Below are 25697 nucleotides of genomic sequence, written 5' to 3' on the forward strand. Positions count from 1 at the left end.
CGTTTATAAATGGCTTTACTGCATAAAGCCTACCTGTCCGGAAAGGAGTATCAGAAAATCCCTGTAAGAGGTGTGGTCAAGTGAATTTATGCAGTGTTTGCTGGTAATATCACAGCAATGATAACCAACATGTTATGCCCCCATTTATTTGCCAGGTGGATCTGACCTAGAGTATTAACAATAGAAAGGATATATAACTATCTCCTTGGGAGTCCCAGTGAAAAAAAATAAAAATAAAATACTTACCCTTTTCTCTGTCCTGATAATTGCATTATGCTGCAAAAACAATTCTATTTGTCCTGAGGGAGAAAATATAATACAAAATTGGAAAACTGGAGTTTTCACAGGTTTTAGAGCTTTTGTCCCAGTTGTAAATAAACCTGTTATAGTGTTATTTCTAATACAAAACAGGATATGACACAAAGTTGCACAGTAAACATGTCAGATAAATATTTGAATATAACATAAATATGATGAGTTTTTAGGATGCCACGGAATAGCTATGAAGATGAAGCTTTTGTCAAACAACAAACATTACTTTTCTGTCGTTCCATTAGAACAAGAGGACCTAATATTACCACCCAAATAAATGCAATTGGCCTAAACCTGACTGCACATCAACCTGACATGTCCTCTCCTCCAATGGAAGCGGCTCATTCTCCTAAGAGGAGCTGCACAGGCTCAGCCTGCGCAATATAAGACCCACTCTGGGCGGGAAGTGCTATTAGGTGACACCATTATTCCATCATCTGCATCTACCTCTGTGCAGCAGCAGGTAAGTAGTCCTGGCCACCCATACACACAGGCTGGTGATTTGCCCTGATAACCCCGTATGACTTGGCACATCACGGTCATGCGTCCCTGATCCTAACAGTGATGACCCCGGTGAGAGTCTTATCATATTTACAGTGTAGTTGAAACAATTCAACGGCTTCTGCAAACAATAGGAAGACATAATAAGAATCTTTCGTTTCTTTTAATACATTTGATACAGCACATGCTGGTGACACTCCAACCAACACATATCTACCATTTTAGTGATGCGATTGTTCAGTAGTGCACCCCCAGCTGGACATGCATGAAATGGCTGATATTAGAAGCCGGGATCCCGGAATGTGCATGTATTTGGGGAGGAGACTCCTTACTGTACCTTACTGTACTGCGAACTAAGCTTATACCTTAACTCATTGTACTAAAGTTACTACTATAATAGTTAAAGTCAATTACAAGTAAAGAGTTAGCTTATTAGGAAAAAAAAATCCTTAAAGGGATGACTGTACCCAAAACCAATATTTAATTTTAAGAAAGCTGCACTCCTGAATGGGCTCTGAAATGGGTAGAGGGTACCAATAAGAAGCAGCAATCTCTGTGCTATTTGTGCAGCCACAAACCCTTCCACAGCATCATATATCCCCAGATGCTAACCGAGGATCTCTGGTGTATAATGACTGTGAACTGAATTGACAGGGACTTCCCTTAGCGCTAAGCTAATCACAACTGGATTCCCATGCTAGCTGTGATATGATTGGCTGGTGGCAGGTTTTGATCACACATAAATAAATAGTGGCTAAATAAATCTCTTGACCCAGAGAAGAAAAAAATAAATAATGGTATGAAAATAAATTCAACCTATAAAGATATAATTTCAGACCTATTCAATTCAATGGAATACTCCCGGAAAATAAATGGAACATTGGAATGAATGGGCCGTTGACAGGAATGGGAAAAATACAGCACAACACTAGTGTAACTGCTTCTTTTACCCCATAGTCATAGTGAGTATGTACACAATGTGCTCCCATAGTGGTGAATTTACTTTTTGAAGTGCAGTGACACGACTTGAATGAACTTAGGTTAGGTACGCACTGAATAATTTTCCGACCAATGTGTCATCTACAATGATTTTACGAACGACTGAAGGTCAGATTGCTCGGGCGATTCATGCGTACACATTAGCACAATTTACCTTCATATCTATGCTCTTCATCTGGTCATTTAGAGAATTACAGCACAATAGTCACTCATTCATTCCTGTCACACTTATTAAAACTGCCTTGTTATAGCTATATACACATTCTTACGAATTTCATTAGTTTCTGTGACTCTGAAATTAAATTTTCAGTCTCAGAACGAACAAACTATTCCATCTACAGCACTCACTGCGGGATTATGGGCCCAGTTTCCAGCTAGGTGCGGGATTGTGGACCCAGATCTCCCAGTTTGCGACTAAGTGCGGGATTGTAAGCCCAGATGTCCCAGTTTGCGACTAAGTGCGGGATTGTGGGCCCAGATGTCCCAGTTTGCGACTAAGTGCGGGATTGTGGGCCCAGATGTTCCAGTTTGCGACTAAGTGCGGGATTGTGGGGCCAGATGTCCCAGTTTGCGACTAAGTGCGGGATTGTGGGCCCAGATGTACCACAAACCAATACTATGGTACAAATATACGCTCAGGTGCGAGGAAACATGAGCGGATAATTCTGTAAATATCTATGAACTGAGGGCCTCATTTAGAGTCGGACGCAAGTCCTTTTAATCAGCGCAAAAAGCACTTTTGGCCAAAGATCCGTCAGGGCGCTGTGTATAATACACTTGCACACCGGCCCATAAGGCAGATAAAGAGGCGTGTTTGTGCAATTTGCACACTATACTAAGTCACACGGATCTAAAGATCTGTGCCACTTTAAATACTGTGTAAATTACGGGATGTAATGTACACTTGTGATTTTAGTGTAAATTGCGTCCGATTCTAAATGACTTGTGTGTCTTAAGTGTCTCTGGAATGCCTGCAAGACAATTCATGCTGAATTGAAATTCCCTCCCCAAGAGTCAAATTGATCTCATCCAATTTGGACATGCACAAGTGTAGCCTAATTGAACAAAGTTTCCTTTATCAGTCTAAAACACAGTTGCCCACCCCAGATTGGATCACAGAATGTCTTTTTGGGGTCCCCTGATTATCAGATATGCAGCACCTTGCATTGTAGATCACCACTTTTGACGAGCGTTAGCACTCTGACACTCAGGGCCACTAAAAACAAAAAAAAGGATTGAGCGCAACAGATCTACATCATGTCCTTTTTGCCTCATTAGCATACACTAACTTTTATGACTGAAAATGACTTAAAAGGGTACAAACTATTATTCAGTTTATGGTAATTTTTGTAGAATGACCAAGTTTTCCAAGTGCCACTTCCATGTCTTCATTTATTTATTTTTTGAATTCTTTCAGTACATTTTAACTTTGTCACTTTTTTTTGCCTTCTCAAGACATTTTTTTTCTACTTCTGATTTGAATATATTTCTGATAAGATTGGATCTATGGGGTCTAGATAAAATCTTATTGGCTAGCTACTCTCTAAAAGAAAAGAAAGCCCTAAAGTGACCAGAGCACATCTCTAAGAAACATATACACAAATCCTAAAACTGATGCCTGTTCACAAAATAACATGAAATGACTTTGTAGAGGAGTTGTATATACTGTAGTAGCAGCTTTTTGGAATTCCTGAATTACATTTAAATGTAAAAGAAATATATATTTTAATGAATGTGTTTTCATCAATGTGCAGATTCCTGTAGAACTCCATTATATTTTAACGAGAGTTAATGCTTCTGAACACTGCAGGGAATGACGAATGTCTGTATACAGGTTTATTCACTTAAATGATTTTTATTATATTAGGGTCAAAGCACATTTAAAAGTATTGGAGAATGTACCTTGCTACGCTTGCGTGTGAGACTGTAGGAGGGATATCAGCTGTACAGGTCATTTGTTGCCTCCCTTTGATTAGTCTCCCACACAGACATCTACACATTCCCAGATGTTGCAAAGTGTTTTTCTACTACAGACTAAGACCGTGTCAGTGTAATATTAAAGGAGTGTAAGTTACCTTAGCCTGAAGAAGTGAATGTAATTTACAAGGAACCCATTTTCACTCTACCTTTCTGATCACTGTAGGATAGTTTTGTCAGGAGGACAAGGATGCCCAACAACGGAGAGCCATTTACCAAGCCTCGCAGCTCTGGGCTGCCCTCCACAGGGAATCATGGAAAAAAGAGCCCGCGGTTGCCCAAGTGTGCTCGCTGCAGGAACCACGGCTATTCCTCTCCACTGAAGGGGCACAAGCGTTTCTGTATGTGGAGGGACTGCCAGTGCAAGAAGTGCAGTTTGATAGCAGAGAGACAGCGCGTCATGGCTGCGCAGGTAAAAGATACTGCATTGGCCTATACAGAGATAAGGGAAATCAGGAAATATGTTTATGGGCGAAGATATCGCTATATCTAGTGATACATGTATATACTGCTGATGTGATGTAGAATGATTATATATATATATATATAATGAATATTTGTAGAACATAATTTCCTTTCTACATTAGCAATGGTTCGTAGCTTTAAAAAAAAAATAAAATATATATATATATATATATATATATATATATATATATATATATATATATATAAATAAATTGAAAAATGTTGTGCTCTGTAATACAAATCGTCTGCTTCAATATAATCATATGAAGTCTAAAGTGGCTAATAAAGAGAATAATAGACAATAACAAATTTAGATGTCAATGGTCTCATCTCCAGTCTTAATTTAGGAACTTGCATATACATTTGTGTCGGTTACAGGAAAAAGGTGCCTGGTATTTTACATTTGGAAAAACCCATCATTGTACTTGTAACATTATTTTAATTTGCATTCTATTTTTTTATGTACGATTGTTATATTTACATTTACTATAGAAAAAACAAAAAAAAGTGTGCATTTTTCTCACAAACATGTACAAAATATCTATAAGTATCGGGGAAGTTCATCAGAATGCAAAATACTTATCTTCATGTTTATGTTCAACCAAACTGTATAGTTTCTTGAGCACCATGCAGTGATTTTGGATACATTTTTCTCTATTTGGAAAAACTAGGTTAAAAATGTAAATAAAGTCCTGTATTTTCATCTGTTTTAGTCCCTTTTCAACAGGGAGAAATATAAAGCTAGATTTAAATTGAAGAAAATGCATTAGTTGGAACTTTTGCATGCAGTTATACTGTGTAACTCATAGGGCTCGTTCACACATATACACTGGGAAAATACATACGTGAACACTGACATACACTTTAGACTCCTAATAACATGCTTTTCCTGAGCGGCGCTTTTACAGACATAATTTATTGTACCGAATACAGGCCTTGAGAAATGGATGGTGCAGCATTCTAAAATTGAAATGCTGCTTTAAAATATTAGAATGCAATGGTGGGATCCACTCTTCCTATGTATTTTTCAGGTGTTACCCTGAGCCCTAAAAGTTGAGGTTTACAAGTTGCAGTATAATGCACAAACCTGTATTTATATTATGATACCTTATTGTTCTTAATATTTTCAAGATTTTAGTGTGTTTTGAAGCAAAATACAAATAAATGATTAAGAAAACTATATACAATAGACATGTTGTCAAGTTTTTTTCAGATTTCACTAGGTCAATAAAAACAAACATCTTAAGGTCTTGCTTACCCTTATTTACTGTTAATGCACTTTCATGATAATTTGCGACTGGCTTGATATTTCTTTCTATGGACAAAGAGGACAAATCAGGACTATATTTATATATGCAGTGAAAACCATGTTGTGTTGCTGGTGGGGCAAATCAAAAATTTAGAGTTGGAAGGGGGCAGTGTTTTTATTAGTGTGCTACCTGCAAAAGCAGGTGGTATTTTCCTTGCATGATGTATTTGCACCACTTGCATGGTTTGTCCAGGTATAAATCTCCACCCTTTATCAATGTTTCCTAAACCCAGTCTTCAGGGCTCCCTAACAGTACATGTTTTCCATATCTCCTTGCTGGAGCACAGGTGTAGTCATTACTGACTGACACATTGTAACAGATCCACAGGTGGTATAATTATAATATGCTTCTCGGCCTTTTGGCTAAGATCAAGTGAGTACCTGTCTGAGTAAGGCCTCGCCCAACCTGAAAAGACCATGGGAAAGCTTGGTCTGGCCAGAAGGCCGGTAGCTTGGAAGCCTGAGTTTAAAAAGTGCCCCTGGAGTGGTGACCCAGGGGTGCCGATATCACTTGAGGTTTAAATCATCCTCACTTGACACGAAGGCACAGAGCACAATCTCACTTCCAGCTACCACCACCTTTTCTTGCCCCGGCCTTTTGGCTGGGCAGGAACAATTTTTAACATCTCGGCCGGAAGGCTGGGGCCGTTATGCACGGCACTATTTATTTTCTACACCGTTTTGTCACTTGCCTTTTTTATGTTTTTTCTCACGGATTGGATGGGTTTGGGGCATCCCTTATGGGTCCGATCCCCTGACGATCTAGGGGAGGCGGTGTGGTCCTAGTGGCTCCCATCTCCCTGAACCCCTCTGAAGTCTCCCCCTTTGGGGGGAGGCAGAAGAACTGGTGCCTTGGGGTAAAACCCTTGGCAAAAGGGACCCCCCTAGCCTTGCGGCGAAGGGGGTCTGAAGACCCTTGCCCCCTAAGGGTCCTTATGGATCCGGGGGTCGGGGATCAAGGGACCCTTCCTCTTTTGAGGAGGGTCTGAACCCGCAACATTGTGCACGTTTTTTATTTGGGGTTTCTCACTTATTTTTTCGAGCACTAGGACACGAAAGCACGCTCAAGGCTTTCAATATAAAAAAAAAATAAAAAATTATAATATGTAATATGTTTGTCGGTCAGTAATGAATACACCTGAGGACTGAGTTTGGGAAACATTTGGATTTGTTCCTAATTCCAAATGATGCCCTAAGTAGCATTTTTGCATGACAAACATTTCCAACCCAGTTTGTGAAATGGAGAAAAATGTATCCAAAATCACAGCAGATCGCTCATAAAGCAAAAAGATTTGGCAGAATACAAACATAAAGATATTTTACATTCTGATTATTTTCCAGATACTTAGTTATTTTCTGCAAAAAATATGTCTCTGTGAAAAATACACACTTTTCTTTGGATTCTATTATTTAGTATGTGTAAGTGTAATTGTTATTAGCAACAAATGTAATTGTTAGAAGTACAGCCATTAGAGTTTGGTTTTCAAAGGTAAAATACCAGACACTTATTTTAAAGTGAACGGTCACAAATGTATATGTAAGTTCCCAAATTAATATTGGGTGATTGACCTCTGATCTTGTCTTATCTGATTGACATGGTGCAAACAATTATTTTCCTACAGCCAGTTTAGATGCAGAATAAACTTACTAACAAGCCTGATATGCACAAGAAGAAACTCCCCTTTGATTAAACACTATCTCCAACATCTTTTACTTCTGTCAAGCTCTCAAATCTATGTGTGTATATATAATCATACATATTTGACAATATTAGTAAATTCTATATAACAGAGTACATCATCTCAGAGCTCAACTAGATTGATTTATATTCTTTGGTGGAACCTGAAAAAAATGAATTTTTGACATGTCTATTGTATAATGTTTTCTTAACCTGTATTTGTATTTTGTTTAAAATTGATACTACACTGTTGAAAATACTTTAAAACTGTAAGACATGATGATAAATATACAAGTTTGTGCAATGTACAAACCTCAGTTTTTACAGCGCAGTCCTGTTAACACTTTAATGTGCTTTTAAGCTGCTAACTACCCCCTGAAAAGTGCATTAACAATAGGATGAATGGTTGCTTATGGGCTCATTTCTGCAAGTGCTTTCTAAAATTCTAACACCGCATTTAAATGAATGGAAGGCAGCATGATTTATTTCTCATGCGTTAAAACTTGCTCCATGTGAAATAGATGTTCGTAAAAGCACGACGCTTTTGCACACTAAACGCAACAATCTTGAACAGTAAATAAGCCCTGGTATCATCAGCTTTTTGTATGTGTAAGTTATAACGTTTATATTCAGTAAGGTAGAATGTTTGCTGTTTGGGTGTGTTGACAAGACAAAAATAAATCATTTGTGCATTCACTTCATTCTTGAATATATAAGAAAGTCTGTGTCCACAAAGCGGTAGGCTTTAAACTTGCATAGTGTTGTGGTCGGTCATCTAGGTACATGGTTCTCAAAACAAAATTATATGTGGTATACATCCAATGCACTTCATAAATGAGGTCCAATGTGCATGCTCAGCTGGTGGCGCTCAGTCTAATAAAAGTACTTATTTTAGTTATCAACAAAATCTAAATACTAACATTATATTTCCCTTGCAGAGTCTGTAGTGGTTTCTGGATCTTTTCAATTTTTTTTTTACCATAAAGTAGCTATGGAATAATATTTATTCTAAGATTCCACATTTGTTGGTTTTGCCATGTATGATGGGTAGATGCACAGAGCTCAAGAAAGCAATTTTTTCATATTTCATATTTGCTCCTGCTTTTACTCTAGGATTTAGTTCACCAAGATGCCATCTGCTAAGAATTTGGCTGCAGATTGTGCGAATTGGGCTGTTCCTTAAATGATAACTCCCACCTTTAGTGGACCCCTCCTTAATCAAATATGTCCTTCACATATACCTGTCACCTGGTGGTGACCTGTTACCTAGAGCTCTGTGAAAGTGATACAGATATTTTTTAATAGACTGGCATAAATCAGCTTGAGCCAGCTTCAGATAACATTCCTGTGGAGGGAGGGGGCAGGATTACCCATTTGCTATATATAGGGCTCATATTTATGAAGGGTGGGTCCCCAAAAGTGGAATTATCCTGTAACTAGCCTAGTGTTTGAGTTTGTGAGTTGAGCCTCTTAATTTGTAAAGAATTACAAAGCTCTCTCAGTTCAGTTGGCTGAATTTGTATATGTTTTCTGAAGGTAATATAAGGCTCAAATTTCAGTGGTAATCTATATTTACACCCAATAAATGTAAATCCAATAAAGTAAATGTTTTAAAGGCAACTATCTAACACAAGTATCTCACACAATCCTCCCCTGCTAAGGTGAAGGCACTGCACATACACATTGACACACCTACATACACAACCTAAAACTACAAAGGGGTATCACACATGTCTCCACCCATATCCAAGATCTGAGTTATTAGGGAGCTTCTGGGTCTTGTTACTAATAGAACATTAATGGGCCATACTCAATTCAGCCTTCTGTTTGTCTGTAAATGATGGTTATGAGTTATTGGGGGATGACTGTCATCTCTTGTATATAAGTGAGATTAAATTGTGTTTTTTTTACTTTTTTTCCAAATATAAGTTCATAAAGAGTGTGAGAAATTACAAATGGATATTAGGAAATGTTCAGATTAAATGCTTTGCTGGAGTATATTTCTAGGAGTCTACCTAAAACCCGTCCCTCTAACGATTAAAGGGGTTCTCCAGCTAAATTAATAATTGGCGCACTCCTGCACCGGTTTATGACTGCCCCTTCCAAAACCATTTTTTGTTAAATTATGTTTATGCCCAGCCACTGAATCCTGGTAGATGGTGAAGCTTGGAACCTACCTATCTGATCTTCCCATAAATAGATCTATTTTAAATTCTACTATTCCAGCAATATTGTGGGATGAGCCAATGTTCATGAGATTGCAGCTTATGAATTCTTTAGCAATCAGTGACCTCACTGTGACACTTCTTAACAAATATTCATGAGGCATGACCAATATTTATTATTTCCTTGTGAATGGATAGGCTGCGTTTTTATTAATATTGGTTCTGTCCACAAGATGGCTGCCTGCACTGTGAGTAGGCAACAAGTGCTGAATGGAGCTTGTTCTCATTGGGTTTAGTAAATCAGCCTAATAATACGAGGACTGTACTTAGATACTGTATTTTAACTTATACACTAAATTAGATATATTTTATCTGTGTTCCTTTAAATATAATGAAAATGCATTATCATATATTTTGTGTTTACTTTTTTGTTATGCTCCCACCCATACCGAGGGTCTGATGTAGAGATTTGGGTACAATTTACACGGAAATTGTAATTGTAAATTGCATCCCGCAATTTACACTGATTTCCAAATAGGACAGATTTTTGCACAAGCACAACTCTGTATCTGTCTTATGGGCTGGTGTGCATGATACACTTAAGCGTATGAGTCAGAGCGGCTCTGTAAAGCAGAGGAATAAATAAATGAATGTAAAAAAAAAATTGTCCTCTCTCTTCTCTCCTCCCCAAACATCACAAGGGTTGGTTATGCTGTTTGGGAGGGGTGCATACCTTTTTTTTAAATTTAATTATTTTTACTTTTTTTAACACATGAAGGTCTGTTGCACCAGTAGAAAGCACCCGCAAAAAATAAGTCTCCTAGAGACCTATATCTGGCTGCATAGCATGTAAAGAGTGTGAACACGCCTTTACATTGCTAGGCTCGCCCACTACCTCCCCCGTTTCACCTCTAAGCGCACAGAGGTGCAAAAGGGAGATCCGTCTCAGTCGGATCCTTGGCTGAAAGTACTTTTTGCACTCATGAGTTGGACTTGTGTCCAACTCTACATCAGCCCCCAAGTAAGCAAACTGGAAATAGGTATTAGAGATGAGTGGTTTGGATTATGTTAAATCCGACGTTAGGGATTCGAGGGAAACCGAGTCATGACTCCCACCAACCTCTGATCTCAAAATGAGGTGAAGCGTCATTTCCGGGAATTTATTGTGCAAAACTCTTGCAAGCTTTTGATCGCCCTCTTTTGTATATATAGTCCTCCCTTGTTTTCTCAAGCGTGTAGGGAGGAGGTTAGCTGCGGTGCTGTGCTTATAACATAGCGTTCAGGGTGAACCAGGGACATAGGAAAGCAGTAGAATTCTGTAACTATTGTAAAACAGTTCTGCAGACAGTAGTTTACTGATCAATTGCTTATAATTTCACACTTAAACAGACTTTACACAGACTAGTGGCTACTGGTTGTTGTTGTTGTTAATGCCTTGTGTGTGTGTGTGTATATGTGTATGTATATATATATATATATATATATATATATATATATATATATATATATATATATATATATATATATATATAGTACTAGACAGTATATACAGACAGAGTTAGATAGCTATCTTTCTGAGCTAACTAGTATATTTATTTCTTAGTAAAACAGTGTGCTTTTGCTGTCAGACTATTAGCAGCAGAATCCAAAAAACAAAGTTTTTCTAGTAAAAGTAATCTTGTGTGGGGCAGTGACAACTGAAATAAGTTTCAGCAGTAGTTGCACACTCAAAAAAAGGCTATATATTATTATACTCTAATCTTTTCTATTTTTCAATACTTGTCTATTTTGGAGGGGTCAATCAGTGAAATCTATTTTTAAAGGGAGTTTGTGTCTGAGGGTTTTTTCTGGGCATTTTCAGCATTCAGTGATCGCATGTAGAACATTGCAGCGGCTGCAAAAAAATGTCATCTGCCATGCTATCAACTGAAGCAAGCCCATTGGATAAATTAAACACCCCCAAAAATTTACTTTAAGGTGCAGTAGATAAAAATGTTGAAACGCAATGTACACACTGTTTGAATCTTTATACAGCAGGCATTGTGGAGAGTGAAGAGGCAGTAACAATACAATGTCATTAGATGAACAAAGGCATCAGTAGATATTTAGACAAGTAGGTACTGAATTGTAAAGAGCTACCTAATTTGCTGTCGCTATATAAACAAAAGAGAATTCTGAGAGATGAAGGTGGCCTGCACCCATACTATAAATATTCAAATATTAGGCACACAATACATTGCCAGAGCATTCATTGGTTGCCAAGAGCATGGCTTTCATTTCCTTGTTTTACTTATATGCTCTGTGCCATAATGCTGCCCTTCTGAATCAAACCAGGGGACTTGTAAATATTTATGTGGGAGGGAGGGTAGAAAAATCATTGCCCGAGGTAAGCTTCTTCCAATCCCGGGGTAACAGGGACTGCCCGAGACTTGCAGCAGAGCGGTGTATTCACTTTGATGCCAGGGCAACAGGGACACCTCACACTGCTGCTGCATCCAGGCTATTGACAGGCAGACGGGGCACGCGGTTGTAATAAATTATTGCTGCCTCCTGAGTGGACATGGTGGGGGCCGTGCTCTTGGCCACGTTTCTCCTATCTCCTGGTTATACTACATTGAGTTAAGTCCTGGGGGCATCCAAGTACATGTGAGTGTGTCCAACTCTATGGGAAAAGTGGCTGCTATAGATGAAGACATCTCCTGCTAGTTCTAAAAGCTTATGACAGTTACTAGGAAGCTGTAACATCTAAAGGATTATATTCTGGGACCAGCGGTGTAATGGCAATTTGACCATTCACTGTTTGGTATTGTTGTTAGCTGACTCGCATTGCTCTCTCTGCCACCATTTTTGTTTATTGGTGTCCGTGTGGTTATTTATTTATTCAATTACAATAGTAAATCTGAACATGCAAAGGAGCTTTGGGGCCAATGAAAGGGAGATATCAACACTATTCAGTTTATTATTTTTTTAATTGAATTAGAGAAAGCAAATGCGATGATCCTTCATTAAGACAGCTCGCTACAGACTTTGACCAAAAATTGGTGAAAATTGTAAAGGGATCATTAGAAAACTGGGAATGACTGGAAATGAATGTTAATGCTATAAATAGTAATATAGGAGCAAAAAAACTCTCAAAATTACATCATTTTATCAATTTTAATTAAATTGAAATCCAAAACCAAAACCTTTTGTGTTTGTTCGACAAAATCGGTAGCTAAGCCAAAACATCGGTTTCGAAATCGAAACACGAGGGGCAGCGCATATCTTTAATAGTTATGTCATTCACCCATACACCTAAAATGAGAAAATTAGAAAAGACATCATCATCAATTCTATATTTATATAGCGCCATCAATTACGAAGCGCTGTATGGAGTCCCTGCTCCATTTGATCTTCCAGTCTAAAGTCCCTTACACACAGACTGACACAAACACACTAAGGTTAATTTTATCAGCAGCCGATTAACCTACCTATTTTTGGTTTGGGGGGAAACTAGATTACCCAGAGGAAACCCACGCAAGCACGGGGAGAACATATAAACTCCACACAGATAAGGCCCTGTTTGGGAATCGAACTCATGACACCAGTGCTGTGAACAAATCAGTAATTAATACCATCACAATCACATTCATCGGTCAAGAACAATTAATTTATCCACACTCATTCATTTGTTTGTTTTCCAGGTAGCTTTGCGAAGGCAGCAGGCCCAAGAGGAGGAACTGGGAATAAGCCACCCAATCCCGCTAGCCAGTGCAGCAGAATTGCTTGTGAAAAGAGAGCATGGCAACAACAACTCCTGCCTATTGTTGGAAAACAATTGCCCCCAGGCAACAAGCGCAGTTACACTAGCCTCAACGACCAGCTCTTCAGGTAAAGACGAGTGCAAATCATACATTGAATAATTAGTTGGGAGGAGGCTATGTACATGTTGGAAATACCTTGTCTGACAGCCTCTAATGCTTTCTCTTAGTTTACCAACGCACCATCTGTATAATGTGAACATTTCCTCATGAACCTACTTTAATTTTTCCACTATCCTTCTTTTCTACTCCACACGTCCCCCTTTCTTTACTTTGAAATAGCCCTCGCACACTGTAAATGCAAGAATTAACAACACGTTCTGAGCTATGTGAAGTTATTATTTTTAATATGATCTTATCCCAGTGGGTTCAAATTAAAAATAATCCAGTATTTCCCCAAACCCACTTCAAACTCTGAACCAAATCCAGCAACGATCTGTACACTGGCTGTTGACAGCAGAGGTGACAGCCTTACTTATTGTCTTTTACGCACAATTCAGAACTCCCTCTTGGTGTTTTATGTTAATTCTGGAGTCATTCAGAACCAGTGAGTTTTCATTTTAGTTTTCAATGACCCCTGGACACTGAGAGAATGAAGTGTAGGTTGGGATGGAGGGAGGGGGCACTGATTATCAGGTGGATGGGAGGAGGGAGTCTGTGCAGCTGGAGTAACCCCTGAACATTGAGAGAGTGATATGGAGGGTCCAGGAGATCAGGCTGGTAAATTAGTGGAGTACGCAGGAGGGTTGGGAGGGAGAGGACTCTGTGCAACATAGGACTGGCAAATGGGGGTTTATGTGCTAGTAGTGACTGGTAGTTGGGTTGATGTCTTGCAATATTTGGTTTGAAATGTGGGATGGGGCAGTATTTCTACTAATTGAAGTGAATGGTAGTCATTTGCTGTTTAGGAGAATGGCAGTCATGGCTGCACAATAGAATGTGGTTATTGTTGGATATGATATGTAATATTTAGCTGTCCCTTATGTGCATGCATTCTTTGAAAGGATTTTACAAAAGTGTAAGTATGTTTTCAATAGAACTTGTTTCAAGATTCGGTATCTCTCTCTCTATGGCTGTGTAGAAATCTTATAGATAGATGGAGAGATAGATAGATAGATAGATAGTTTTTAAAGGCATGTCTTCCGCAATTAAACACCATGGGAATGACCTGGCACTAGTTTGATTTAAAAAGTTTAAACAAAACTCCCCAAACAAAAAATTGGAGTGCTTAAGAAAGATGTGACTACTTTGTATAAACTAGATTTTTTGCAGCTCCATAAAATTCATGTGACAAAAAACACGCATATTCGCAAACACTGTGCTTTTGACGTTTTTAAATAATAAATGCAGATGCAAGATAACCCAAACTTAGTCAAAATTGGTGTGCACTCACATGGTCATTTTGTGCAATTACAAACCTGGAGAGTGCCTCCCTCACTCAGATGTTGCAGCACCTGACTGAGGATGACTCAGACCGTCCAGTGGAGTTTGCATACTGGGTAACACATCATCTTCAACTGAACCCACATTTTCCACACCAGGGGGTAAATGTATCATACCCCGGTTTTCTCAACTCTCGTGAGATCGGCGTCTTCGCAGCTTAAATATAAGGCGGCGCTGCCTTGTAAAGGGAAATTTTCCCTTTACAAGGCAGCGCTGCTTTAAATTTAAGCTGCAAAGACGCCGATCTCACGCGAGTTGAGAAAACCGGGGTATGATACATTTACCCCCAGGTATTGTTTAGTGATGAGGTATATTTCTTCGTCAATGGTGATGTAAATAAACAGAACCACAGGTACTGGTCAGAGACAAACCCTCACTGGATGGATGCCTGTAGGCCTCGGCTCCAGATAGCAAGACAATCTCCACACGTTCTGTTTGTATTAGTGCCATTGTCATTAATGTCACTACCTGTGAAAGAAAGCTCAGTTAAAATTTGAGAATAAACAGTTATACCATTGTTTTTACTTTGAAATTCCGCATCTCTTTGAAATGTCACATGACTACCTTCCCAGTTAAAAAATTAAAGTTGCATCCAAGATGACCAACTTCAACATGGCCGTCATACTAGCCACATACCATGAAATATGTGTATTTTAAAAGGATGTTTCCACACTTTCCACCCATATATACACACACACTCAGTGGTCACTTTATAGGATGAAAGCATGCAGTCATGGTCAAGAGGTTCAGTTGTTGTTCAGATCAAACACCAGAATGAAGGAGAGCTGTGATTTAAGTGACTTTGACCATAGAATGTGTGGAACCAGGTGGGTGGTTTAAGTATCTTAGAAACCACTGAATCCTGGGATTTCCACACACAACAGCCTTTAGAGTTTACAGAGAAAGGTGCGCAAAACAAAAAGCATGTGGTAAGCAGCAATTTTGGGGTTGAAAATGCCTTGTTAATGAGAGGTTAGTGGAGAATGGGCAAAAAAAAAATCAACAGTTAAAGATTGGAACATGTCTATTGGTTTGGCAAATCTCAATTTCTGCTGCAACATGCTGAATTTGGTGTAAAAATCATGAATACTTGGATCCATCCTGCCTTGTGTCAACGGTGCAGGCTTGTGGTGATGTTATGGTGTGGGGAATGGTTTCTTGCCACATTAGACCCCTTAATACCAATTGAGTATCCTTTAAATGTAAGACCCAAACAGAGTATTGTTGCTGACCATACACACCTTATGACCAGTCTTACTATCTTCCAATTGCTACTTCCAGCCGGGCAACCTGCCATTTCACAAAGCACACAGTATCTCAAACTGGTTCCACGAACATGACAACAAATTCAGTGTTCTCCAATGGCCCCCACAGTCACCAGATTACAATCTAAGAGAGCACATTTGGGATGTGATGGAACAGGAGATTCCCAGCATGAATGTGCATGATATATATCTATATCAATCAGAATATTTGTAATAATAAAATTGAACAAACAAACAAAACTGTAGTCAGCAAATGTACAAATGTCAGATTTTGATGTGACATTAAATTATTTTTGTAATCATTGTCTTGTGGGAGAAACATATTGTTCTAATGTTTCTGATTATAAGGTTAGGGAGTAAGTTTCTGCCAAGGCTGCTGCCTGACCTTACAGTGCAGTGTGAAGTAAAGCAGCGTTGGCCTATCAAGCTTCCTTTGGCAGCCAGCAAGGGAGTGAACGCTTGCGGCTGAAGCAGAGGGGTATCTGAAACCATGATATCTTCATCCTTCCTCTCATGATGTGAGAAGCTCTGCATTAGGCAAACAATAACTCAGTGTTAACAAATGAATGCTGAGTTTTATGGCTTACTGCTCCGTTTATCCGTAAAAGGATTAATAACTTTACAAGAAATGTAGTCTGTTATCGCACGTGCTTGCTTTTTTTTTTGTGTGTGGTAACATTCTAGAATGACTAAAAGTGGTTTTAATCACTACAGCTGTAATGTTAGATGGATGCAAGAAAAAGTGTTCTTTTTTATGCTTGGTTATAGAAGTGAAACAAGTTTGAATAGCAAGTAATTGAAATAGAATGGGTACACTAATTACAGAAGTAGATATAGTAGTTTTTATCCCAGCAGTAGTGGACACTTGGGGCTAGATTTACTAAGCTGCTGGTTTGAAAAAGTGGGGATGTTGCCTGTAGCAACCAATCAGATTCTAGCTTTCATTTATTTAGTACCTTCTACAAAATGAAAGCTAGAATCTGATTGGTTGCTATAGGCAACATCCCCACTTTTTCAAACCCGCAGCTTAGTAAATCTAGCCCTTGGAGGCCTATTCTTTTCCCTGTTTTTGCTTGTAATAATGCTTCACAAATGAAAATAGGATCCATTTTACCTTCATCCATTCAATTCCTCTTTTTTTCTCTCTTTTGTGGGAGATTCAGTTCATTGCATATGCCACTTTCACAGGCATGTGATGAATTGTTCTCGCCTAATGCTGCCTGACACTCTTTAGATGGCAGAAAGATTCAGGGAAGGTGGGGTTCAAGCACCAATGTGCTGGGCGCAAAGGGTCACCAAAACCGTGTAGCCCTCCTTCCAAAGACGACCAACCCTGCTCTGGAAAGTTCTATCCGGCCACTCTGGGGGGCTGGCATAATAAATAAAAAGATTGCGGCCCCCAGAGATACCTTAATGCCAACGCCCATGATGGAATAAATAATTATATAGTACACAAGACACATTTTTAAAATACATTTTAATTGCAATACAAACTTACTCAAGCCCCATATTCCCCATGTTATTAAAATTAAACACAAAAATATATCCACTGGGAAATTATTCTTTCTTTATAATCCAATGTGAAACAGAAAAGTAAATAATCCATAACAAATGATGCTAGACCTGAAGTAATTGAAAGTTTTAGTAGTATATTTAAGGGGCCAAACAGTACATCAACCAACATCCACCTCCTCAACTTTCATAATTGTGAAGATGAAGTGAATTGTACCCCACGTTTCTGGATCACTCACCATAGTTAGCATAGCACAGGATCTTCTGTTTGCATTGACAATTGGCTGTAGAGGTGACATAAACAGCAATGTATTACTTTCTAACACGGCCGTTTACTGCACAGACCTGTGACTGTCCAATACCTGCCTATTTTAAAACCCAACAAATACATAGGTTATAAACGTGGACAGATGACCTAGTTCATCTGTGGTTTGTGAACTGTGGTTTCTCCTGGCATGTGACTACTACAGTTCTGCTATTTGGCTGCCAAATATCCTTTAGTTACCCAGAATACATTGTAATTCCTGTTTCAAGAAATGATTGCCTGTCATAAATTTTGACACATTATTAAGGGTCATTTAAAATGCAGAAACACACAAAGATGCAGTGCAAGTTACATTTTTTATCTATTTCTACGTATACATAAGCCCTTTTATACATTTACTCACATGGGTTAATATGTCAAGATTTGGCCAGAGGGCAGAATGTGGCTCCTTCTGATGAAATATTGGGGTGTTCCATGCTGAATGTGGACCAGCTGCAGTAAGGCGCCTGGTTCTGCAGCCAACAAATATTCTAATGAACTTCAAGGGTTTGGAGTGTTCTGTAAAGCATTTCAATTTTAGTGGCTGTCTGCAGTGCCTTGTTGGGTCTGCAACATTTTTACATTATCTGGGATAGCAGTGATTGGGTGTTGTCCTGGGAGTGATAAAAGGCAGTACTTAAATGATGCCTGCCACATACTTCTCCAGCTTGTTTCATTCCCAGCATATAAAACACCTCTTCACACCTGTCTGTGCTGTTATTTACTATACTTTTTTTGCGTGATTTGTAGTGGAGCATTTTGTGGTGTCAGTTAATTGTACAGGCACACATTTAGCAGGGAATCAGCCAATTGGCCCAGCTCATTTTATTACAAGGAGTCAAATTGAGGTGTACTATTTGTGGAAAATGATATCATTTAGTGGATTGAGTGCAGTACTGAAGAGAGATCTTGAAACAGAGCCTTGGATGTGTCACAAGCCGGGCCCGTTGTCGGGTTCTGCCATACTTACCTGCTACGAGCTAGTGCCGTGCTTCCTCTGATGGCGGCCACCATCTTGGATTTGGATCTGCGCATGCGCAGGCCCAATCCTTTTATTAACTTCCTTCATCCCTGTAATAGGATGCCTGTCTTGCAAACAGGATTTTTAAGGCACCTGACACTGCAGTCAGGTGCCTGTTCTATGGGGCATATTCAATTGTCCGGATTCCCCGCCGCGTTAAAACTACTACCGTTATTACGTTAATAGTTAGCTGGATTTCAGCTCGCGGGTTAGGGAGCTGCGAGCTGAAAACTAGCAAGAAAACTAATGTAATAACGTTTTTTCCATGCACTATTACCGTAATAACGGTATTAGTGCGCGGAGTGCAAGATTTTCGGCGTTTCTGACAATTGAATATGCCCCTTTGTGTCTATCTCTGGCATAGGATTAAATGTGACTTCTTGCTCTCCTGCTGCAGTCCCAGTTGATTCCCTGGGTGCTGTTCAGTGTTACTCATATCCAACCATCACCTCCTCGTGTTCAGTCTACTGTTTCAGTGATTCCTTGGATGCTGTTTAGTGCTACTCATCTACAACTATCGCCTCCTCGTGTTCAGTCTACTATTCCAGTGATTCCTTGGTTGTTGTTCAGTGCTACTCACCTACAACCATAACCTCCTTGTATTCACTTTGCTGTTCCAGTGATTCCTTAGTTGTTGTTCAGTGCTACTCATCTACAACCATTACTTCCTCATGTTCATTTGGCTGTTCAAGTGATTCCCTGGTTGCTGTTCAGTGCCAGTCATCTACAACCATCACCTCCTCGTGTTCAGTTCACTATTCCAGTGAGTCCTTGGTTGCTGTTCAGTGCTACTTATCCACAGCTAGCCACCTCCTCGTGTACAGTTTGCTGCTTGGTGGCATCTCACTGCAGAACTTCTTCTATTCCAGTGTTCTCCTCACGGATTTCATCTTAACACTCTTTTATAGGGCACGACCTGCGGGGCAGTGGCCACAAAGCCCATACCTGATTGTGGGGGTCCCTGGCGAAGGCAACCTGCCTCGTTAGACTCTACGCCTCTGGGTAGAGTAGCGTTAAACTAGACAGATCTGGGATCCTAGTTTCTGCTGTGAACCGTGACAGGATGCTTATCCTTGTTTTTTCTTACATATTTATTATTCACTGAAACCTGGCAAGTGGTGCCCAGAGGTCACCTGTGATAGAGGGGTTTCTGTTACATACCGCTCCATCCCAGTCCTGGTGTCTGAGACGGGTCACGTACCTGTCAATTCATGCTTCTCTGAAGGCTTACATGTCTCTTCGTGGGATTTATAAGGGTGCCTATTTTGATGCAATGTCAGCAGTCATGGCATATGTGTGCTGACCCACTGTTCCATCCCTGAGCAACATATTTGCTTTAACTTATCCAGTTCTTTTTTTCTGTACTAGTCATTTCTGAACTGACCACCCATTATTGACCTTTGTTTGTTTAAAGATTATGTTTACACCTGTTTTAGCCCCTGACCTGTCCTTGGCTACGTTCTGTGTCTTGATTCCATCATTGCCTTCTCTTGCCAATGTCAGCAGCTACTTTGGGGTGAGCCTGGGCGCCGTGACCTGTGGGTCTTGCACATCAAAGTCCTTTACTTGTTTGTGGTGGTCCTTGCTGAATATTGGATACTCAATAGACTGCCCTTCAGATGAGCCAGTGCAATCTACTAGCAAACAAAGTGGGTGACTTTACCTGCATTCTGATCATACCACAATCTTATAGAACATTGCATAAACCATCTGCCCATCTGCCCATATGGACTTCAAAAAGTGGAATCTGGGCTTGCACCTATGTATTTGTCAGACTGTGATTGTAGGGCTTACATAGTGCCTGTATTGGTGAAACAATATTTTGTTCTATAATAATAAGACTCCTTTGGGCTCCAAGAGCCGGGTGGCAATTAAAAACAGCCGGGTGGAGCACCTGGGAAATAGGTTCTGGGGAGAACACTGGTCTACATCATTCATAGTACAAATGAAACTAGTGATATTGAGGAAAGGGTTAACCTCCTGGGAGTCAGCTCCACCCATTCCTCTGAGGGGTGGAGTTTGGGCCTATTTAAGGGTTCAAATTCAGTCTATGCTTGGCTGGTGTATGGTGAGAGTGGAAGTCTTACACCTCTCCATTGAAGAAGCCAATATACCCTTAGCTTTCTGCATTGCTTTGGTTTGCTGTTCACTTGTATTGCTGTAGATCCTCACAATAAAGCTCCTGTTTGACACCAACTTTGGTTGGTGACTTGCTATTAGCCCACTTAATGTCCCTACAATAGTTTGCCACAAGCCTCACATCACTTTTCTGTGCTGTTGTAGGACCCTACTTTTTCCACTATCAAAGTCAAAGTTCATGGCTTCCTGCTTGCTTCAATTCCCCTCCCCACATCATGGGCATTATTATCATTTTTACATGTTACATGCAGCCTTGCCCTCACTTATATTTAACCTTTATTTATATAGTCTAAATTCTATACCACACGAACTAGCTGCCGTAATCATTTTTTTAATCTAATTGGTTGTAGGTTATTCTGTCCTGCCCACTTTAATCTGTGGAGAAAAAAAATGGAAAAAGAAAACATAAGAGGCACTACAGTCCCTCAAAGATAAATTTCAAATATATTTCAAATATAAAACTTCACTTTTATTTAATTATATTATAAAGAAGAAACAGCGAAATATTAAAAATGTAAGTGATGTGTATGGTGTGTGTTAAAATTCTAAATACACCCGACAGCGGCAAGAAGAATATATCTCAAATAAAGTATTGGGAGCAGTCCTCAATAATTATCAGTTTCTCTATTTCATCTAATACACTGCTCTCAAAATGTTCATGGTATAGCCTGATTCCAGTTATCACTAAATGGGGCATCTAAGATTACATCTTAAGTATGAGACTTTATTTAACTCCAAGTGTGATTAAAATGAATCACTCAATCCGGGGTATGTTTTTCATAATTTTTGCACATATACCAGAGATGCTACTATGAATATTGAGCTAAATTTGGCCTCACAATAGGAGATTGAGCTTGGCTGAGGTGTACTATGATATAAGAATCCACATTTCTATTTCTGCAAAATCACACATATCATAACATCACTATTGCTGATTAAATTGGATGGATCAGTATCCTTCCCTCCATTAATGTATTTTAAATAATATCTATAGTTCCCATTGGAGCATAGTATTTATATTATCATACTATTAGGAGAATGAGAACCATTTATTCGTTCACTGCAATTAAGGAGAAAGATTTTCTTCTCTCCTCTCGTCAATCCTAACATGTTTAATCATTGATTCGCTGGCAAATCTGAGAAATCAAGTTCATGTAAGGCGATTGGACGGACTCTGTATATTAACTTTCCGAGTAGATCTCTCGGATTACCACCTTGAGAAAGCTACGAGCGAAACGTTCGTCGGGGGAATGTGACGTCACAGGCACCCAACAGCGGCACCTGAATCCAGTATCTCTCGCGGAGAACAACTCTGCAAGTGTATATACAATTATTTATGAGCAGTAAGCGGCTATACTATACGCTCTTTTATTGCTCTTATGACATGCTTTGAGCAATATATTAATCTTTACAGGGAATATTTCAATACTATGGGGTCTATTTATGACCCTTCGTTTTTTTCTGTAGAAACTTTTCAATCCATATCGCATAGATGCGGATTGAAAAGTTTCTCATATGTATTAAAAATCAACACAGGAACAGCCGTTCCGAAAAACGGCTGCTCCTGTGAAGTCTTACACTTACCTAACACTGTATTCTTCTCTTTTCCTCCCTCTGCGGTGCCGATCGTCCCTCTTTCAATCCCTGTGCGCATGCGCCGACTGGTAAACTCGGGCATGCGCACAGAGATCCGTGTCTGCAGGAACCTGAAGCATGTGATGGAGGGATCATGTGATCCCTCCACACATGCGCTGTGCAGCTCTGCTCGTCAGAGCAGCGCTGTTTTCAGTGTAAAGTTTCACTTATGTTAATGTACGCCAGCTTCAGATGGCAAACATTAACAAGTAAAAAAAAGAAATATTTCACCTGCCAGTTTTTAATACATAGCGTTACTGAGCACTCACCATACATTGTTATGGGGAGTGCTCAGAAAAACGCTAATGGGTGCAAAGCAGCAGATATCTCCGATATAGACCGCTATGAGTGACTCAGGAGAAATTATGTTATGAGCAGTGAGCGGTCATACTATACGCTCGATACTGGCACCTATGATTTGCTTATAGCAATACACTAATCTTTAGGGGGACATTTCCATACAATTAGTGACTTAGGAGAAACAATGTTATCTGAGTTCTATGAACTATGTAGAAAGGGGTCTACTCAGTGAGCACTATACTTATGTACAACCATTAAGAGAGAGATACATACTACTATATGTTACTATTAGGGTAGCATCAGATGAATGATATATGCATTTTCAGATATCATAAGCATCAGGAACTTTTAAAGAATGCCATATAGGTATATTTAAAGTAAGATTAAGATCTGTCTACTAATAGAGGTGCAAAATTTATGCTCCCTGGCTCTAATAGTATGATAATATAAATACTATGCTCCAATGGGAACTATAGATATTATTTAAAATACATTGATGGAGGGAAGGATACTGATCCAATTTAATCAGCAATAGTGATGTTATGATATGTGTGATTTTGCAGAAATAGAAATGTGGATTCTTATATCATAGTACACCTCAGCCAAGCTCAATCTCCTATTGTGAGGCCAAATGTGGCTCAATATTCATAGTAGCATCTCTGGTATATGTGCAAAAATTATGAAAAACGTACCCCGGATTGAGTGATTCATTTTAATTACACTTGGATTTAAATAAAGTCTCATACTTAAGATGTAATCTTAGATGCCCCATTTAGTGATAACTGGAATCAGGCTATACCATGAACATTTTGAGAGCAGGGTATTAGATGAAATAGAGAAACTGATAATTATTGAGGACTGCTCCCAATACTTTATTTGAGATATATTCTTCTTGCCGCTGTCGGGTGTATTTAGAATTTTAACACACACCATACACATCACTTACATTTTTAATAAATATTTCGCTGTTTCTTCTTTTAAATATAATTAAATAAAAGTGAAGTTTTATATTTGAAATTTATCTTTGAGGGACTGTAGTGCCTCTTATGTTTTCTTTTTCTCTTTTTCCATTTATTCACTGTTTAAAAACATGAGAGTGCACCCTATCGGACCTGGGCAATGATATTTTGCCAATAAATAATAGATAATAAGTCCCGCCTGTGTGCAACCACATCCTTTTGTTCTTTGTGGTACTTAATCTGTGGAGACACAGAGCAGAAAATTGAGAACAACAAAATGCTCTAACCTTAGTCAAACACACATCTAAAAATGTAGCGTTAAGACATATCATCACATTTCATGGCAGCTTTGTTAAAAAAAAGTGTAATCAAATAAAGCCCATTCCACTCCTAGTCCACTTAGATTTTGTACACACCTGTTGCTGGTACTCGCGGTATTGAAAGGGCATCACTTAGTGGGACATATCCCAAACTCCCCAAAAACCCCGAATCAGGACAGAATTGCTTTTACATGGGATGGTGGGACAGTCACCTCAGATCGGTAAGTCTGTGTGCCCTCACATCATTATTGCACACCAGTCTGTGTGTCCCCACAAAATCATTACACACCAGCGTGTGTGTCCCCACACAAGCATTGCACACCAGTCTGTGTGTCCCCACAAAATCATTACACACCAGCCTGTGTGTCCCCACACAAGCATTGCACACCAGCCTGTGTGTCCCCACAAAATCATTATACACCAGCCTGTGTGTCCCCACAAAATCATTACACACCAGCCTGTATGTCCCAACACAAGCATTGCACACCAGCCTGTGTGTCCCCACAAAATCATTATACACCAGCCTGTGTGTCCCCACAAAATCATTACACACCAGCCTGTGTGTCCCAACACAAGCATTGCACACCAGCCTGTGTGTCCCAACACAAGCATTGCACACCAGCCTGTGTGTCCCCACACAAGCATTGCACACCAGCCTGTGTCCCCACACAAGCATTGCACACCAGCCTGTGTGTCCCCACACAAGCATTGCACACCAGCCTGTGTGTCCCCACACAAGCATTGCACACCAGCCTGTGTGTCCCCACACAAGCATTGCACACCAGCCTGTGTGTCCCCACACAAGCATTGCACACCAGCGTGTGTCTCCCCACATAAGCATTGCACACCAGCCTGTGTGTCCCCACAAAATCATTACACACCAGCCTGTATGCCCCCTGCAAATGTATTACACCTGATTGTGTACTACCACAAAAGCACTACACCAACCTGTGTGTGACAACTCACAACTGTCCCAATCTCCACCCTGAGCCACACTCGCTCCTCTTGTTTTAGCTTTACCCTCTTTCAATCTGAATGTAAGCTCTCATAAGCAAGGCCCTCCCTACCCTTTGTTTTCATTTCTACATTTATTTTGTTCTCCTTTGTATATTTTCACCTGGACATGTAAGTTTTAATGTCCCTTTAGCTCCAGTTGTCTCACTTCCCCTACCCCCTCTAGAATATAAAGGTCCTCTGTACCTTATGTCTCATGTATGTCCAGTCTCTGTCTTCCTTGTTTATACTTGTCATGTTTTATGCTGAATTCTTTCTGTATTCCATGCAATTTATTTTGTTAGTTGAATTTATTCTTCTTCTTTATACCCATGTACATGTTATTATGTTCACTGGTTTTATGTGTGTCATATTGGTACTACTATGTTAGGCGCTGCAGAACCTGTGGGACCGTACAAATAGTAATCATAATTTGTATGTCTAGTGTTCCTCAATGTCCTGTGCTGCAAAGCACTTTGGCGCCTCACAAATCAGCTATAAGAAAAACCTTAAATATTAATTATGTGCATTTGTATTCGGAACTGGAAATTCAATGATATAGAAGTAGTGGTTGAAATATAGAGAGCTAGCATTAGCAGA

At 39.5% G+C, this 25697-nt stretch overlaps 1 protein-coding gene across 2 annotated transcripts in view; it reads left to right on the forward strand.

The window, feature by feature from the left end:
* Window positions 1-684: 684 nt before the first annotated feature.
* The window catches only part of DMRT1 (doublesex and mab-3 related transcription factor 1), an 87291-nt gene continuing 62278 nt past the window's right edge, over window positions 685-25697 (forward strand). Inside the window, exons 1-3 of one of the 2 annotated variants that reach the window (XM_075208804.1) lie at window positions 685-775; window positions 3956-4201; window positions 13090-13276. In XM_075208804.1, coding sequence (XP_075064905.1) covers window positions 3980-4201; window positions 13090-13276 — 409 coding nt within the window. In that variant the 5' untranslated portion in view covers window positions 685-775; window positions 3956-3979. Of the gene's footprint in view, window positions 776-3795; window positions 3879-3955; window positions 4202-13089; window positions 13277-25697 lie in introns of those variants that run through there. The other variant, XM_075208813.1, reaches the window with a different exon arrangement.

This window comes from Mixophyes fleayi, chromosome 1 (genome assembly GCF_038048845.1).
Source record: "Mixophyes fleayi isolate aMixFle1 chromosome 1, aMixFle1.hap1, whole genome shotgun sequence".
Taxonomy (NCBI): Eukaryota; Metazoa; Chordata; class Amphibia; order Anura; family Limnodynastidae; genus Mixophyes; species Mixophyes fleayi.